Raw genomic sequence first — 19,628 nt, 5'->3', positions numbered from 1 at the left:
CTCTTGAAATTACTACTTTCCAAACACTTCTGAAGAATATATCCTCCCATCTAGATTCTAACCCTGTCTTCCTTGTGCCCTCCTCTACCTCACCTGCTGGAACCTAGAACAGAAACAAGTGGGCATATGTAACAAGCAAAGAATTGATCCTGCCAGAGAATTAGGTTAACACTTACAAACCGGGGCACAATAAAATAAAATTAAAAAAAAAAAAAATCCTACTGAAGTAAGTCATTTACCTCGGTCTGGCTTCATTTTCACATCCAATTTCCACCCAAGGTGCTGTGAAATACACTTGTGGGTTCTTTCAACAAGCTCGCCGCTGATCCTGTGGCTACAGCTCCGTTTTCAAAATGCTGAAAGAGACCAAAATAAAATTAATCCAGGCTCTGACACCCAGACCTTGCAAGAAAACTACTGTGAACAGGCCTCTTCCTGGCAACGAACTGCGGTGACAGCAACCCTCGGCAGCTCCGAAAAAAGCAAAACTCTCTGTGCACGGCCTGCCCCATCTCCTCCGGACCCAGCACCCCTCTTCCCGCCCGTGTGCTCTCCAGGCCAAAGTGTCCTTCCTTGACACAGTGTCTCTGAACCAAAAGAAAGATCTATTTATAACCTGGAGGTACAGGCAAGAAAGAAAAAAAAAAAAAAAAAAAAAAACAGGTTCAAGCAACACGAGCTAACTAACCCCTTTGTAAAAAACGCCGCTGGGAACAGAGGCACCTCCGCACTGGCTGGTATAGAAATTCTCCGTCCAGGTGCCCGGGCGCAGGAAACTCTTCACGACCCCTAGCGCCTCGCCAGGAGCCCCGCCCGCCCCCGAAGGGCCTCACCTGTGTAATTACCCTCTGGCTAGCCTTCGTGTGGCAACCGCGGCCAAGTTTACACAATAAGAGGGTCAGAAAGAAATGCGAGTCATCTCCTCGCGCCCAGCCCCCAGCCCCAAACGAACTCTACTGGGCTGTCCCGGGTCGCGCCCCCCCCCCTCCCCCGCCCCGAGACCGCCACACGCACCAGACCCCCAACCCTGACTGGCCCGACCTGAGGTGAGCCTGAGGAGGGGTGTTTACAGCTGGGCGCTCGCCCCTGCTCGGCGCAGCCTGCCCACTGCGGGCGCCTTCCGCCCCTCCGCGGCCCCGGATTTCCTTCAGCCTCGCCGCACCGAGCGCCGCGCCAGCCCCTCTTCCCGCCGGAGAGTTGTTTTCATGGCTCCCTCGGCCGACCTCTGCTGACTAACTCTCTCTCCTCACCCGTCCCAAGCCCTCCTCCTCTTGGCACTTCTCTACGCCGCTCGCCCAGCGGCTCACATCACACTCCCACCTCAGACCCGAGGCTCCGAGAGGCACAGGGCCGGCGAGAGCGGAACGTGGCGCGCAGCGGCCCCCGGGGCTGCGTTAGAGGACCATGGGGGCCCGAGACGACAAGCCCGACGCAGCTCCCGGGCGCCCTTGTGGCCATCCACCCCCGCCTCAGCCGCCGCCTCGCTTCACTCCCAGCGCTCAGCCCGTCCCCCTGCCCGACTCGCACCCGAGCCCCGCGGCCCCCGGGCTTCGCCCGCCCGTCGCCCCGGCCGGCCCGCTTGCCCTGCGCCTTTGCCAGCTCCTCGCCCGCCCGCTGTCTCTAGCTCTGGCGCCCCAGCTCCCGATCCCCCTCGCTCGCCCAGTTCTTTCTCTGCTGTTTGCCCTGTCAAAACACTGCCCGGGTCACGTGTCCCAACAACAGCCAACCCACCGCTCGTCACTTCCTCCCCGGCGGCCTCCGCGGCTGGCGCCCGGTTGTTATGGCAACACCCCGCACGCCCGGGGCCGCTAGCCCCGCGGCCTGGGTTTCGGTGCAGGTGGCCGACTGCTGCGCGGGCGCGGGGGAACGGCAGCTGCGAAGGGCTGACAGAGCCTGGGAGGCTCGGGAGGCGCGAGGCGCTGCGGCCCCGCTCGGCCCCTGGCCGCGCTGAGAGCCGGCTGCCGCGCGTCTGGGACCAGGAATCCGAGCTGCGCTATTAGAACACAGGTGACTGGGGAGATGTCATCCCGGGCCTGCCCCAGACGTGGAGGATAATTATAGTCTCCTCCTCCTCCACATGGGATGTTGGCTCTGGGTTGTGACCGAGCCCCAGTGGATTGCAGCACACGGTGGAACCCGGGTCTAATGTGGCAGGAGAGGGGGCAGCCAGGCGCATCAAGGAGTGAGGAGTTCAAGAGCAAGAAGCCCCTCTCACTCTAGATTTTCCTAAATCCCTAGAGGTTTTAAGCAGAATTCGGAACCCAAGCTCCCAAGATACTCGCTGTGCTAAAAATAACTTTTATAACGTCTAAAACCCTGACTCATGGCAGGAAGACACTTTTGACACCATGTTATTGTTGAGGAGCTGTAATTTTGTTGTCCTATAACAATGTGACATGATGACATTTCGTGTTGTGATGTGTCATCACTTCAACACAAACAGATGACAAGGATCTGCAGTAATTAAAAAAAAAAAAAAAAAGCAGTCCTAACAAGGGCTGAAGCTATTAGCTACTCAGTTTATAGACAAAGTACATAGGGGGTTGTGAGCTCAAAACAGACAAAGTACCAAATCTGCAATGCTCTTGCTGTCATATGAAAAGGTTTTTTTCTTTTAATGAAACAATTTTGCATTTAAGAATCAAAACCGGAAAGTATTATGGTAAGTCTAAAGGTGATTTATTTTAGGGGCACCTGGGTGGCTCTGACTCTTGATTTTGGCTCAGGTCATGTTCCCACCCACTGGTGGGATCAAGCTTCCCATGAGCTCTGTATTGACAGAGCAAAGCCTGCTTAGGATTCTCTCTGCCCCTCCCTTGCACTCTCTCAAAATAAACATTTTTTTTAAATTTTTTTTAACGTTTATTTATTTTTGAGACAGAGAGAGACAGAGCATGAACAGGGGAGGAGCAGAGAGAGAGGGAGACACAGAATCTGAAACAGGCTCCAGGCTCTGAGCTGTCAGCACAGAGCCTGACGTGGGGCTCGAACTCACGGACCGTGAGATCATGACCTGAGCCGAAGTCAGACGCTTAACCGACCAAGCCATCCAGGCGCCCCAAAATAAACATTTTTTAAAAAGGTGATCTACTTTATAGTTTTTGTACTCCTTTGTGGTTTCCAAGGTTTTACAGTATTACTTTTACATCAGAAATTTTTGCATTTTTTTGCCTTACAACAAATACATGAAACTTCAATTAAGAAAAATACTAATTTTCTAGATGTTTTGATATTTACAGTAAAATCACATGGACAACTGCAATGATTAACCTTAACTCTAAGATTGTATCTAACCAAAACAGGGCAGAACATTCATGAGGGTAACATTTCATTTTCAGGAAAATATTCTATGATGAAGATGAAACTTCTGGCAAATGGCAACAGTTCCTTAGTCTCTGTAATGGCTACAAATCTTAACTCCTAGTGGACCTGATTCTGATATTAGTGAATACTCTAATATGTAGTTTCCTTTGTGAAGTTTTACTTGTTCTACAAACACCTCTCGATTAACCTTGGTAATGGGAGACAGAAGGAACACTTCCAGATAATCCAAAACCCTAAATTTAGCACAACAGCTGGGACCAGATAACAGCTATTGTAAAAGGCTTAGTAAGTGAACAGATCTGGAAGCCAGATCTGCCATTTAGCTCCTTTTCCTCTGCCTATTTTGCAAAAGGTATAAAGACCAGAAAAAATGTTGAGAGCTGAAGTTGAGAATATTGGATAGCATGGAACACAAATTAGAATTCTCTTTTCCATAATTCAGTTTTAATAGCACATAAATAAATGATGATGTCTGAACATTTCTTAGACTAACTTGAAGATTTTTATTAGGAATCTTAAATCTGTTTAACAATCGGAGATCATTATGTCAAAGAGTACTTAAAAGTGTTATTTTTGACCCATTCTTCAAGTTGTTTCATTCACTTAACACACATTTACTGAACACTCATTATTTGCTAGGCACATCCTAGTCTCAGAATAAAAGGTGATGAAAAACAGGGTCACTTTTCTTATGGAGCTTACAATATTGACTATGGCATAGCTTTGGTCAAGTCACATTCCAGAGCCTTTTTTCACCTGTAAAAATGAAGCATTTTAACTCTCACAGAAGGTAATTTCTTTCCTTTGTAAAGCAATTCTATTATTGTAGAAAACATATCCAGAATGGTTGGAAATAAGGACCCTCCCACAATGGCAACTCTAAGTGTTCGTGATAAATGTGTTTGCACTTTGGGGCACCCAAGCAAAACAAACATCTCTGGTTTCTACTTGGTGAGGGGTAAGGGTCAGCAAAGCAAGGAAGTCAAAACAGCTGACAGGAATCTTCCCCTTTTTCTATCTGATTTGCTCTCCATTTTGCTTTCCCCTAGTGTTCCAAAGACATATAATTTAAAAAAAAAAAAAATCATTCTTCAGCAAGGACATAATCCCCTCAACTTTTACAGGTTTTGTTGAAGTAGTATGTAACAAAACCGTATTTAATGGAGGTCTCTATTAGTTCTTTCACTGAGGTGTTGAGGATAACTGGTTTGCCCATTTTATTAATACAGGGCTGTTACTTTACCAAGGTCATGGAATGAGTCCAGGGTACCCGAATGAGCTCTACCAAAGTAGAGATGGGCACCCTTTTCTTCTTGTATCTCTAGCACTAAGCAGAGGACCTGGCACAGAATACATGTCAAACTTTATATTAACCAATAAAATTTTCGTTTACATGCCCCAAAACTGTACCCCGAATAGTGATTGACATTTTCTCTCTAGTAGGTTAAAGCTAGAGCGTTGGGAAATCAGTTAGTGGCACAAACTTCACATGTGAAGGAGAGGTTTTCACTGTCCTTGATGTACTGTCCCGTAATAGTAGGAATGTCCTGGTTTGAATTGTGCCCCCCAAAATATTATGTTGAATTCCTAATCCCTGTACTTGTGAATGTGACCTTGTTTGGAAATAGGGCCTTGCAGATATAATCAAGTTAAGCCCAGGTCATAATGGATTCAAGTGGGCCCCTAAATCCAACTACTAGTTTCCTAATAAAGTGAGAGCAATTTGAAGACAGAGGAGACAGGGAAGGTGGCCATGTGACAGAGACAGGAATGATACAGCCGCAAGCCTAAAGAATGCAAAAGATTGCCTGGAGCTACCAGAATTTATCAAGAAACAAGTGAGGATTTTCCTCCCGAGAATTCAGAGGGAGTATGGCACTGCCAATACCTTGATTTTGCCCTTCCCACTTTCAGAACCATGAGAGAATAATTATCATTGTTTTAAGGCACTCAACTTTGTTGTATTTTGTTACTGTAGCCTTAGGGAACTTATCTAGAACTCTAACAATATTGCTTTAATTTTTTTCTTGGCTTGTAAGTTGTATTGCTGATATTGCAAGTTTTCTAAAGTTCCAGGCTCCGAATGGTCACCTAAATATGGACATCTTCAATTCTGTAATAATTACAGTAAATCACTTGCAAATGTGAAAAAAAACTCTCAAGTGTGGAAGAACAACTTTGACCATAGATAAAGGATGATCATGACTAAGTGGTTGAGAATCATGAATTGAAAATACACTATTTTAAATATGGTGAATGGCCAATCTGTTTCATCATAAAATAATAAACAGTACAATTAACATGTAGATAAAGCTAGTCTTGCATTATAAGTAAAAAAAAAAAATCGAATTGTGTACTTTTAGTTCTTGAAATAACAAGAGGAAAGGCAAGCTATCTTTTCAGAAAGCTAACTTGTTTCCAATGGTTCACTTAAATTCATTGCAGTTCATTTGTTTCTAAGGGAGAAAGATTGTGGAGTTGTTGCTAAGGTATTGTTTCTAATAAACAATCCTCCACCTTCCCTTAAATTGGCTGGTTGTTTTTTTTTTGTTTGTTTTTTTGTTTTTTTTTTTTTTTTTTTGAGGCTCCTGTTTGTCTACCTTCTATGACCACAAGTATAAGGAAATGAAAAGTGATTCTACTTCCTGTCTGCAGAAGTGACTGTAGTACTTAGAAATACAAAAGCATCTAAATTTCAAGCCCTGGAAACCCTTAATCAGATTTGCTAAGCTGCTAGAAGTCTCTGAGTCAGAGTTTTAAGATCTTTTGAAAAGTTAGTAATTGTTCATTTTTGTAACAGTAACTGTGCTTAGCAGTTCACAGATATTATACATTTGATCCTGTTACCACCTTCTTATCTCATGGATTAGCAAACAGGCTCAGAGAGGTAACTTTCCCAAAGCTATAGCTACTAAGTAGAAGGAGTCTACTTCCTTTAATGAGCTCATTTAATGTCTTTAACATTATGAAGTTAAATTATTCCAAAATTTTCAAATGGGAAAACTAAGGCTCAGGAACACTGAAAATGGTTGCACATTTATAATGTCAACTGGTTTATATAAACTTAGGCTCAATGCTTTGAGGTACAAGTTCTAAATAAAATGGTTCTGTTTTTGTTTTGTTTTTGTTTTTAATTTTTTTTTAACGTTTATTTATTTTTGAGACAGAGAGAGAGCATGAACAGGGGAGTGGTAGAGAGAGGGAGACACAGAATCTGAAACAGGCTCCAGGCTCTGAGCTGTCAGCACAGAGCCCGACGCGGGGCTCAAACTCACGAATCGTGAGATCATGACCTGAGCCGAAGTTGGACGCTTAACCGACCAAGCCACCCAGGCGCCCCTGTTTTTGTTTTTTGCATATAAACTCCAAAGAGCAAATAGCCACCAAGTTAATAACAGTAGCTAACTTTTCTTGAACACTTAAGTGGTAAGCACAATTGAGAACTCTATAGGGATTAGTTTGTTTAATCCCCATGACATCCCTGTGAAGTATTATTATCCCTATTTTAAAATTAAATAAATAGGAAAAGGGAAGTTAATAACATGCCCAAGGTGAAGCAATTAGGAAGTGGCACAGCCAAGATTCACACTCAGAGAACAGGACTTTGGAGCATAAGTTCTTAACCACCAACTGGTATTGGTCCCCTTTAGTTTGGTTTTCCACCCCAACCCTGTACTTTAATGCCACTGAGCTCTCGCCATTTCCCCATCATGCATCCCTCCCCAGTTCCTAAACCTTTCTGGACTTTGAAGGCCCAAGTCCTACCTTATCATGTGTTCTAAAGCCCACACTCAAGTGTTTTCTCTGAACGCCTATTTTTACTCTTAAAACTACATTTTATCTTTTAAGGGCAGAAATCAAACGTGACCTCAAATTCCCTTATATTTCTTATGTTGAATAGCACCAGACTGGGCACAAAGACTCAAGTAATTTTTCAAGACCTAAAAGCCATCACTATTCTCTAGAACTGTTCCAGCCAGTCAGTAGCCACTAGCCACCTGTGGCTACTGAGTACTTCAAATGTGGCTGGTGAAACTGAGAAACACAATTTTTAATTTTAATTAATTTAAATGGAATGATGGGTTCTTGGTTTCAATAATAGAAAACTATGTCTGGAAAAAGTTGAGTATGTGAATCTACTTTTTCCAACTGTAAATTTTAGGGTATCTAAATACAGATCAATTATTTCTATTGTAAGTTTAGCACCCAAACTCAAAGTGTAAAACATACACCAGATTTCAAAAGACTTAGTAATAAAAATGAATGTAAAATATCTCTATTAATACTTTTACAATATTGACATGTTGAAATGATCCTATTTTAGATTAGGTTTCTTTTTAAATTTTTAAAATATGGCTACTGAACGTAAAGCTACATGTGTAGCTCACGTAATATTTTTATTAGGACTGCTTTATGACAGAAGACATTTGAAATCAGCTCTCCTCCTAACCAAGTGATGCCTTTCGAGGGGTGCAAATTTTGAGATAAGGGAACTTGCTGCTTGCTCCAGTCCTGTCAAGAAGAGTTCCATGCATCCTAACGGACCTGGAGTGCACCACAACATGGTAAGAGTGTACCTTAGATTTGGTAGGAATAGCAGTGAAATTTCCTTTAAAGCACATGTTGGATTCAGTTGAGTTTTCACAGAAGTTCTTTTTTGCCGCATGCCTCTCAGAGGCTCACATACAGAACTACCTTAACCCAAACAGTGTGAACTATTTTCAGAAGTAGTGATGGGTGGACTTCTCTAAACAGTTCAACTCTCCATGAGCTGGTAGTGCCATTAACTCTGTTATAAGTAAAATTACTGATCCTTTTCCTCTTTTCATCAGAATATATTAGTTCACTGCATTCTAATGGTAATTCTACTGATAGTGCTTTTGATACTTAAAAAAAAAAAAAAAAAGGAATCCATACCATTTAACTCAAAAAGTAGATATAAACAACAATAATCTCTATTTCAAAATGTGCATAGTAAAGTAAATGATTAGATATTTCAGGGAAAAAAAATTGGAAGCAGAGTCTGTAAGAAAAATCTTTTCTTAGGTTCTATTATCTTAGGTTAAGAAAAAAAAAAGTTTTCTAAGACTGCACAGAAATAATGCAGAAAACCCCAACTCTTTTTTACAAATGGAAAAACACATAATTGAAACTAAATCTTCACATATACCGGATAGAGCAATCTGCAATGTATTTTTAGTAAATCAAACTTCTGCTGCTTCTATCAGAACCCCAAAAGCTCAGTTCAGCATAAAGAGAATTCTAGAAGTGATTCTTTATTTGCCTGTTGTGTATATCTCAATAATTTCATACTGCCATGCTTCAGAGAGACAGGAACATTAGCTGCCTCTTTATTCTAAATTGCACAGGCAAAATTATGTACTTGTAACTCAGTGTAATTGGTCTTTATTTCCAAAATGTCATTCTTGTCTAACATAAGTGTAATCCAATTCAGCATTCACTGAACTTTGTATGCCAAATACTTTGCTGGGCCCCTAGAGAGACAAAGGCCAGAAAAGCTAGTACTGACCCCTCAAAAATTTTATTAATCTAAAAAGAAGATAGCCATGTAAATAAATAACTACAGCTTAGTTTTATTACAGGAAAAAAAATTCATGCATAAAGAACACAGCTCAAAAAGAAAAAAAAAAATCACTTCTCTCTAGGAGAAGGAATTGCTCAAGAAGGAAAGAACGTATTAGCCATGTTTTAGAAGATGAAGAGGAGCTCATTGGACAGGCAAAATAGGGTGGGATGGAGATGAAGGAAATTGTTCCCAACAGATGAAGCACAGCATGTCACTGAAGCATGACAGAACACACTTTGTTCAAGATGCCCTATTAGAAGGTCAGATTTAAGAAAGTTAAATGCAAATGATTAGGTACAGCATTAGACAAAGCCCCTTTTTTAAAAAAACTAACCCCAGTTCTTCATCACCCCCCCCCCCCCTCCAAGTTCCATGCCTTTCCCATACAACTGCAGTCTCTCTCAGTAATAGGTCAGAATACATTTCCCAGATCCTGGTTCAGCCATGTGACTTGCTTTGAGGAAAAGAATGAGGCTAAAATGGTGGTTTTGAGCTAGACCTTAAGAGGCCTTGGCTGTTTGTTCTCTTGTACCTCTGCCATTAACATGAGAAACACTTGCCAGGGCTACCCTACTGGTCCCTGGAAGATGAGAGAAAAGTGGAATGAACTCTAACCACCTTTCCTGACCCACAGATCAACCCAGCTTTGATTAGCAAAACCCCCACAATCAACCCATATATCCACATCCCCGAGTATAAATTGTTTTATACAACTGGAGTCATTTGTTTTGCAGCATTATTGCAGCAATAGCAAACCAATGTAGCCATAACAGTGAACTTGGATTTTATCATGTGAATGACAGAAAACTATAAACAATTTTAACAGATAACTAAATTGTTTCAGAAACAATTGGCTTCAGCAACAAAGTGGAGGACAGAGATGGAAAGAGGATGGTGGGAGAGGTAGTGGCAAAGAAGTTATTTTAATGGGCCAACCCCAAGAGTATGCAGATCTGAACCAAGGCAATGGCAGTGGAAATGGAGTAGAAAAGACAGACTGGAGAGAGATTTAAAAGGGAGAATTGATAGAAAAAAAGAGAAGGGAGCATTTTTGTCTCCACTACTCCATCCCAACCTGGCTTGGAATAGTTGGTGGATCAACAGGTACTAGTAGGAAATACAAAACAAAGATCAGATTGGCCACTGAGTGCTGGGGTAGGGGTAGGAAATAGGAGTATTTAGTTTTAGATACATGATGCCTGAAAAACCTGTAAGCATCTAGACAAACATTCTGAAGGTAAAGAAAGATTCTGCTCTGGAGATTGGGGATGAGGTCTCATCTAGGTATATATTACTCAGAAACCATTAGCATACAAATGGTGGCTTCCCCATGGGTGCAGATGGAGAGATGATGGCTTAAGAGAAGGATAGGTGCTCAGATGTTGGCTGTTGCAGGGAAGTCAAAAGAAGGACTGAGAAATATTCTTTTGATTTCTCTATCCTGTTACCCCTAAGAGAAAAACTCTTTTTACAAATGGACAGAGGTAGCCTGGGCCCCATTGAACTCACTGTGTATTCAATAACCCACAACTGGGAAATTCACAGTGTAGTTGCTTTGAATCAGATCACTACTTTGCACCAGGTCAGGGCAGCATAATTCTGAGAACAGTCAACAGATTTACCCTGAACACTTATTTTGGGAATTCAATATCATCTGTACTATATCCCAAAAAGGCCATTATCCATGATCTCATGAAGTGCACTGGCAAAATCCAACATGCAGAGATCTCACCAAAATTGTTTTTCTGAGAGTAATGCACTTCAGAAACATTTTCTGATTTATAGGCATGACACATATGAAAAACCAAGAAAATAAATTCTCCCCAGCTCTTATTCTTAAGTGCCCGTGTACTCAATTTCTCTTCAGTGTGCTCTATGCATGACATTTTCCTCCCAATAAGTTATGGCTTATTTCTGTCTCTTCATCAGGATACACTGTGATGATTCTAGGAAACATGCCAGGTATTGATGGCTTGTCTGGCAAATGATACCCACACAGCAAAGATATGGCAACATGAATATAAAATAAAACCAGTATGGCTGTTTGGATTGTTAGATATTTATACAGGACAGACCCTGGCTGTGGCTTTTAATAGGAAAGTAGTTCTAGGCCATGCAAGAGAACTCAAAGTACCCTCCTCTTTTGTGGCCCTCTTTTTTATTTTTTATTTTTTTGCCATGTAACCCTACTCTCCTGGCCACAAGTGATTGAATCAGGGTAATACCTGACCTGAAGAAAACACTCTATAGGCTGGCAAGTGGCCTGTGAAGTAGTTTAGCCCTAGAGAACTCAGCCCAGAAGGAATACAATATATCCGCTAGTGACTAGCTAATCATACTCTTTATGATGGTGGTGGTAGAAGGGTAGTCATGTGCTTGAGGCATACAGAGTTAGTTACAGCTGGAGCAGAGAGCAGACACAGAGGATTCCCTAACAGTGAGCAATTGAAAATTGAGTAAGAGACACCCAGTTCTGAAAGAGCATTAAGTGCCCTTAAGCCAAGGACTACAAGTAGACTGCTGGGGGTGTTTCTAGTCCCAAGTGATGGGAATGATGGCCCAATTTTCTGTGAAGCCTATGTTTTCCGAGATTTTGTTGTTGTTGCTGTCTTTCATGGTTCTGTAAATCTTTCCAAACAAAGGCAACCTGAACATCCCTAATAGTTGAAACTCAAAAGTATCTCATACAATTTTATATTACTTCCAAATTATGAGTGAAAAATGTCAAAATACAGGGGTGCCTGGGTGGCTCAGTGGGCTAAGCGTCTGACTTAGCTTCAGGTCATGATCTTACTGTTTTTGAGTTAGAGCCCCGCGTCGGGCTCCGTGCTGACAGCTCAGAGCCTGGAGCCTGCTTCACATTCTGTGTCTCCCTCTCTCCCTGTCCCTCTCCTACTTGTGCTTTTGCTCACTCTCAAAAATAAACAAACATTTAAAACAAACAAAAAATTATTTTAAAAATGTCAAAATACATTAATGAATTAGATTGCCTACAAATGTCAATCATTCAATCAACAATATGTAGTAATTACCTGCTATGTGCCAGACGTGAACTAGCATTAGGAATTTAATAGTGAACAAGATTGACATGACTCCTGACTGTATGGTGCTATAGTCCAGCCTGGAATACTTAGACCGCTTGGCTCTTAACATGTACTATATGGACAGATCTAAATTTAACAGGTCTCAGAAGCTTGTGATCTACATTTTCTTTGAATATTCATGGTTTTCTAAATGTATCACATTGACAAGGGTGTGGCATATGCTAACACTTTAGGGATACAACATTTACATTAGAATAAAGTTTAGTTCAGAGGTTTTAAAGATTTACTGTATTTGGAAACAAAGCAAATGATAGAAAATGGGGCTAACAAAACTTTTAACTATTAAGTAGAACATGGCCACTGAGTAGAGCCAGAAGGACAGTAACAAGATGAGGCTTGCAGAAATCAACAAAAAAGAATAAGGTGATGACATTTATATGCCAGTATTTTGCAACAGTGGTAATGTGCCACCTACAAATCAAAGTGAGCCCCCGAAGTAAAAAGGCCATTTTTCTTCGTCCTCAGTAAAAGATAAACTGAAAATTAATGGCATGGATTGCCCAAGATAACAAGGCTAACAAAGATATAGGTGATTCATTAACCCAGATTGAAGAAAAATGGAGAAGATGGAATCTGGTGCTTGGTGAAATTGAAATGTCAAGGAATGGACATTGATACATCCTGCTGGGAACTTTATAGTCAAGCAAAAATTTTTAATGCTGTATTTCTTAGATCACCTAAAATTAAGAGTAAATATATTTCCAGTGAAGGTAAGATGGTCCAGTGAGAGTGGAGAATTTTGGGAACACTGTTAAGGTCTTCAAAGTTTCTCAGATTCTCTAGCTATTATTTTATTTGGAGTATCAGAGGACTGATGCTCTTTATATTCTACCATTCACATTTTTTCAGGCTGTCTCTTCAAGATTCCCAAATCCCTGAACACCTGAACTTGTACTTGCTGTAAGAGGTAGTCTGATTGCTATAGTACTGCTATCGAGATTATCTCTTATTGTCTTCAATTCAATGGATTGCAGTTTCAATGCCTGCAGTTCTTTAAGGAAAGAACACAGATGACTTTAGAAATTACAGATGGCATAACTACAGCTACCGAAGATAATTTTAATTACCTCAAAATTTTATTTACCTAATTTTATACAAATTTGAAAATTAATAAAAGTGGGTATTATGGAAAATATCAAGTATAAAATGGAGTTGAGAACAGGTAGAGAACCAGACTAGACCAATCATCATCTAAGAAATACAATAGCCAGGGTGCCTGGGTGGCTCAGTCAGTTAAGCGTCTGACTCAGTTTCAGCTCAGGTCAGATGTCACAGTTTGTGGGCTTGAACCCTGCATTGGCCATTGTGCTGGCAGTGTGGAGCCTGCTTGGGATTCTCACTCTCCCTCTCTCTCTTTCAAAATAAATAAACTTAAAAAAAAAAAAAAAAAGCAATAGAATAGCCAAAGATCTACTCCTAAAGAGTTACCAGACCCAGAAGACTTTACAAGTTTACATGAGAATTCTACAAAACCATCAAAGAACAGATGATTTCTTTGTTATACAAGCTTCCCAAAGCGCAAAAAAAAAAAAAAAAAAAAAAAAAAAAGGATAAAAGCTTCACATTTCATTCTGAGACCAACATAATCCTGATAACAAACCAAAATGGAAAGTACTGTCTCTGTCTCCCCTTCAAAAAAAAAAAAACCCACAAGAAACAACTCACATTTATAAACATAGAAGCAAAAATCCCAAATACAGTATCAGCTCAGAATATGGTAGTGTGGTAAAGGAATATATTACATCATGACTAAGAGAATTTATTGTGGGAATACACAACTGCTTCAAAATAATGAAGTCTATTTTTTTAGAACATTAAAAAAAAAGTTTATTTAACTTTAGAGAAAGAAAGAGCAGGGGAGGGGCAAGGAAAGAAAGAGAAACCCAAACAGGCTCCCATCTGTCAGGCCAAAACTCAAAACAGGGCTCAATCTCACTAACCCTGAGATCATGACCTGAGCCAAAAATCAAAAGTCAGACACTCAACCAACTGAGACACCCAGGAGCCCGTATGAAGTCTATTAATACAAATCACCACACTATCCATTTAAAGGAAATAGAAACCAAATGATCATCTTAGGCTGAAGAGTACACTTGACAAAATTTAATTCCATCCCTATCAAAATGTCAAAGAAAGCTGAGAGTAAAACTTCCTTATAGAGAATTCTACGTAACACTACAGCAAGCATCACACCTAATCGTGAAACATTCAAAGCAAGAATTTCCTTGAAAGTAAAAAAACAAGAATACTTCCACCACTGCTATTCACTATTTAAGGTTTTAGTTAACACACATTGAAACAGGAAGAAACCTAAAATACAAGTCAATGGAAAAGAGGAAACAAAACCTATTTCAGAAGTTATGGTTAAACTATTAGAACTAATGAGGAAATTCAATATAAGATCAATATTTGAAAAGTTAATAGTTTCTAATACTCCAACAATAGCCAGTTAGAGAATATTAGGGGAAGGAGATCCATTCACAATAGCAACAAAACCATCACATCACTTAGAAGTAAATCTAATGAGGGGCGCCTGGTTGGCTCAGTCGGTTGTGCATCCGACTTCAGCTCAGGTCATGATCTCACAGTTTGTGAGTTCGAGCCCTGCGTCGGGTTCTGTGCTGACAGCTCGGATCCTGGAGCCTTCTTCAGATTCTGTGTCTCCCTCTCTCTCTGCCCTTCCCCCACTTGTGCTCTGTCTCTGTCTCTCAAAAATGAATGTAAAAAAAAAAAATTAAAAAAAAGAAGTAAACCTAATGAAAAATGTTAAAGACTTACATGGAAAAAAACAATGACAGAAAAGAAGACAAAATAGCTAGAGAGACAGACAATGTTTCCTGGATAGGAAACCCCAGTGTTTTGAAGAGAAGGTTTTTCAATCTACAAAATCAATGCAATCTCAATCAAAATCTCCAAAAAATTTTTAAATGGAATATGTTGATTACAAAAGTTTACATGCAACACTAGAATGACACAACATAGTGAAAGGCTTACACGAACAGCACAGTGAAAACTATTAACTAACGAATGGCCTCTTCAAGGCTTGCTTTTCATGCTCACATAATAAAAGATAGTAGCTGGGATGACTGTGTGACTCGGTTAAGTGACTGACTCCTGATTTCAGCTCTGGATCAGGTCGTGATCTCATGGTTGTGAGATAGAGTTCCATGTCAAGCTCCACGCTGGGAGTGGAGCTTAAGATTCTCTCGCTCTTCCTCTGCCTCTGGAATGGTCTTTCCCTCTCTCAATCTCTTGCTCTCTCTCAAAAAGAAGAGGAAACAAGAGGAAACAAAGAAAGGAGAGAGGGGAGAGACGGGGAGAGACGGGGAGAGACGGGGAGAGACGGGGAGAGACGGGGAGAGACGGGGAGAGACGGGGAGAGACGGGGAGAGACGGGGAGAGACGGGGAGAGACGGGGAGAGACGGGGGGAGGGAGGGGGAGGGAGGGGGAGGGAGGGGGAGGGAGGGGGAGGGAGGGGGAGGGAGGGGGAGGGAGGGAGAGGGAGGGAGAGGGAGGGAGAGGGAGGGAGAGGGAGGGAGAGGGAGGGAGAGAGAGGGAGAGAGAGGGAGAGAGAGGGAGAGAGAGGGAGAGAGAGGGAGAGAGAGGGAGAGAGAGGGAGAGAGAGGGAGAGTCGTTGTGGGGGAATGGCAGAGATGAATGCCTGCACAATTTAAATCCTCTCTCACACCTAGTCCTCCTTTCTTTTGTTCAGCACCTATACATGAGTTCTCTAAATTCAGTGCACTATATGACTGTTTTGTACTTTGATACATTCTCTTAAAATACAAGACCCTAGAATTTTGCAACTTTTCGCATCAGTCTCTGCATCTCACACTTAAGCTTCTGAGTACATTTAAATACATGATTGCTTAGAATTAAAACAGGTAATACCCTGTCTCCTTTGACACTCAAAAATTCAAAGAAATTTGACCTGATGCCTTGGTGTCACATCAGCTAGAAAATACAAAACACAAATAAATGCTGAAAGAAAACATTTCGAACACTCCCCAAAACACACTGTTTTACAAGAGCACTGTTGCCAAAATTAGAAAAATCCATTACGTTTTTAAAATCTAATTTAAAAATACTTTGTCTTACCAATTTCACTGAACATATACTTTTCCACTTTTAAATTTAATAATTTCTGTGTGTTCTCCGATAGCAAAAAAAAAAAAAAAAAAAGAATAGTAGAAAAAGCTATCGCTTCTTTTTTGGCTACTTTTTTTGGAATAATTTTTATTTAATGTTTATTTTTCACAGAGAGAGAGAGAAGAGAGTGTGAGCAAGGGCAGGGCAGAGAGAGACAGACAGAGGATCCAAAGCAGGCTCTGTGCTGAGAGCAGAGAACCCGATGCAGGGCTCCAACTCAGGGGCCTTGAGATCATGACCTGAGCCGAGGTACGATGGTTAACCAACTGAGCCACCCAGATGCCCCTTTTTTGACTACTTTTTAAATGTTAGTTGTCCCCCCAAATTTGCCAGTTTTCTTTCATCAGTCTACAGGCACTCTCCAGGCAAGACCAAGCTTCAAGTATTCCCCACAAGCTAAACAGCTTCCCTATTTACAATTCTGCACCATTCACCCTTTCCCCTGAACTCTATACCACCTACTATCTACACCCATTAGGACAGCCTAAAGGTCCTTTCTCAAAAAAGTAAATCAATAGCATTTCCTTCATTTCCTAAAAACCTCTGCTCCTTTCCTGCCTTTCCTTTCTTGGAGATACATCATCATTCCCTATTCATTCATACAGTATCTATCAAGCACCTGCTATGCACAATCACTGTTCTGGATGTTTGAAACCACAGTGACCAAAACAAAGATCCCAGTCTTCAAGGGCCTCCTATTCTACTGAGAGCTGGTAGATAATAAATTAAGTGATATGGTATATTAAAAGTCAGGAATAAATAGAACAGAGTGAGACTTGAGGAAGGGCTTTTTTTTTTAATGTTTATTTTTGAGAGAAAGCAAGTGTGAGCAAGGGAGGGGCAGGGGGGCAGGCAGAGGATCTGAAATGGGCTCTGTGCTGACAGCAGAGAACCCCATGAAGGGTCTGATCTCAGGAACCATAAGATAATGACCTGAGCTGAAATCAGAGGCTTAACCAACTGAGCCACCCAGGCACCCTGAGGAGATAGACCTTGTAGATGTAACCTGAAGGTGTTAAAGGCAGTTAGCATGTGGATATCTAAAGAAAGACTGTTTCAGACGGAGAGAAGAGTCCGTGCAAAGGCCCAAAGCAAGAACATTCCCTTGTATACTTGAGAAGAGTAACTTGCTAGAACATAGTAAATGGGGGAGGCAGGGGAATAGGTGGGGTGAAGGGAGTAAGATGAAGAGAGAAGATGGAGGGCCATATTATATGGAGCCTTAAGGGCTAATGGAGGGACTTTGACCATTGCATGCCTTTGAGCAGAGACATTATGTAATCTTATCTTTAAAAAGTTCACTGACTGCTCTGTGGAAATTAGACCTTGGAAATTAGACCTTAGTGAGGCAAGACCATATCCTACAAGCTAGTTAGTAGGTGATTACTACAATCCAGCTAAGAGCTAGTAATAGCTTGGAATGCCATCATCTCTCTTACCCAAGCTGGGAACCTGAAAGAATTCCTCCTAGGCATTCCCCTTTCCCATTTCCCAAATCATTTCCTCACCCTCCCAACACACATACCTGGATTCTATTTCCAAATAGCAACCATGCCCTCCACCTCTTACCACAGCCTCCATTCAGGCTTATCTGGACCACTGAGATGGCCTCCTAACTGGCCTTCCTGTCTCTGACTTACCCCTTAGTCTATCAGCCAGGATATCCTTCTGATCACAGGGAACCTTAGTCTGGGATATATACACAGACTTCACTAGGTCTATGATACTGAGAAAAGTACATTTTCAGTAAAATCTAACTGAAATTTAGTATTTTCTTTGATTATGAATGTAAGAAACAACCATAGTATTAGAACCCATGATGTCATCAATAGTAATTACAGATATTTTCATATCACATTGTAGTTGAAACCTACATCTCAACATCATCTATAATTATTACTTCGAAATTATGTTATTAGATCTACCGCTAGATCTTTTTGAAAATGTGCTAATGGTGGGGTGCCTGGGTGGCTCAGTCAAGCCGAATTCGGCTCAGGTCATGATCTCATGGTTCATGAGTTTGAGCCCAAGTTGAGCTCTACACTGACAGCTCGGAGCCTGGAGCCTACTTTGGATTCTTTGTCTCCCTCTCTCTGCCCCTCTGCCACTCATGCTCTGTCTCTCGGTCTCTCAAAATTAAATAAACATTACAATTTTTTTTCTACTTTAAGAATAAAATGTGCTAATGGACAAATATCATAATTAAGAAATATTTGTATTTCAATATTATAGGATTTCTTAAATTTTATTTTTGAGAGAGAGAGAGAGAGAGAGAGAGAACACTCAAGCAGGGAGGGGAAGAGAGAGGGGGAGACAGAGAATCCCAAGCAGGCTTCTCATTGTCAGCACAGAGCCTGATGCGATGCTCAAACTCACAAACTGAGATCATGACCTGAGCTGAAATCAAGAGTCAGTCGCTTAACCAACTGAGCCACCCAGGCACCCCATGGATTCTTTTTTTTGTTGTTTTCAATAATTATTTTGAGAGAGAGAGAAAGAGAGAACAGGAAGAGGGAGGTAGACACAGGGTCCAAAGCAGGCTCTGCAGTGACAGCAGATGCAGGGGTTGAACTCACCAACTATGAGATAATGACCTGAGCCAAAGTCACATGCTTAACTGACTGAGCCACCCAGGCACCCCACCATTAGCACATTTTCAAAAAGATCTAGCGGTAGATCTAATAAGTATCATAATTTCAAAGTAATAATTATAGATGATGTTGAGATGTAGGTTTCAACTGTAATAAAACCAAGAGTCAGACACTTAACTGCCACCCAGGCACCCCTCTATGTATTTTAATTTATACATTTAAAATTATTATTCCTTGGAATTTATAGGTTTTACCAAACTTCCAAAGGGGTTCAAAGCCAGAGGGGTTACAACCCCTGTTCTAATCCTATCTATTCAGATCTGATCTTAATACTTCCATACTTTTGAAATCCTCAGGTGGCTTGCCAGCACACAGGATAAAGTCCCAAATTGTAACAGTGCTACAAATTTTTCCACGTCCTCACTTGGCTAACTTTTCCTGCTTTATCTCAAGTCATTCGTCCTCTCCCTCATTCTACATTCTGACCACCCTTGACTCCTGCTGCTCCTGGCACTTGGGCCTTTCATTCCTCTGGGCATTTGTTCCTTATGTTCCCTTTTCCTGCAAGGCCTACCCAACCCTGGAAAACTCCTACCCCATCTTCAAAATTCATCCTTCTCCAGCATCGCTTCCTCTCAGGCCAAATTAGTTTTCTGTTCATTCACATGTCCACTGAACATCAACAGGTGTTTTCACATCCTATGGCCATCTTGGTTGACCTGCTTGCGCCTCTCTTGCTCAACAGTAGCACCTCATGGAAAAAGACTATCTTTATTACGTTGGAATGTCTAGAAGGCTTTAACAGATGCTTCATAAATGGCTAGTTGATTTCAACTAAATAGTTCTTTAAGAAAATTGATCTGCGGGGTGCC

At 41.4% G+C, this 19,628-nt stretch overlaps 1 protein-coding gene across 8 annotated transcripts in view; it reads right to left on the bottom strand.

Annotated features, from left to right (window-relative positions):
* FAM214A (family with sequence similarity 214 member A) overlaps positions 1–19,628 on the bottom strand; it is a 115,458-nt gene that overhangs the window by 87,291 nt on the left and 8,539 nt on the right. For 2 of the 8 annotated variants that reach the window (XM_042988816.1, XM_042988822.1), the window contains exons 1-2: positions 689–980; positions 240–356 (exon numbers count right to left, since the gene is read on the bottom strand). In XM_042988816.1, coding sequence (XP_042844750.1) covers positions 240–255 — 16 coding nt within the window. In that variant the 5' untranslated portion in view covers positions 256–356; positions 689–980. The other 6 variants (XR_006218627.1, XM_042988821.1, XM_042988818.1 and 3 more) reach the window with 6 other exon arrangements.

This window comes from Panthera tigris, chromosome B3 (assembly GCF_018350195.1).
Source record: "Panthera tigris isolate Pti1 chromosome B3, P.tigris_Pti1_mat1.1, whole genome shotgun sequence".
Lineage (NCBI taxonomy): Eukaryota > Metazoa > Chordata > Mammalia > Carnivora > Felidae > Panthera > Panthera tigris.
The sequence above is the reverse complement of the archived record's forward strand: the minus strand, read 5'-3'. Positions and strand labels throughout refer to the sequence as shown.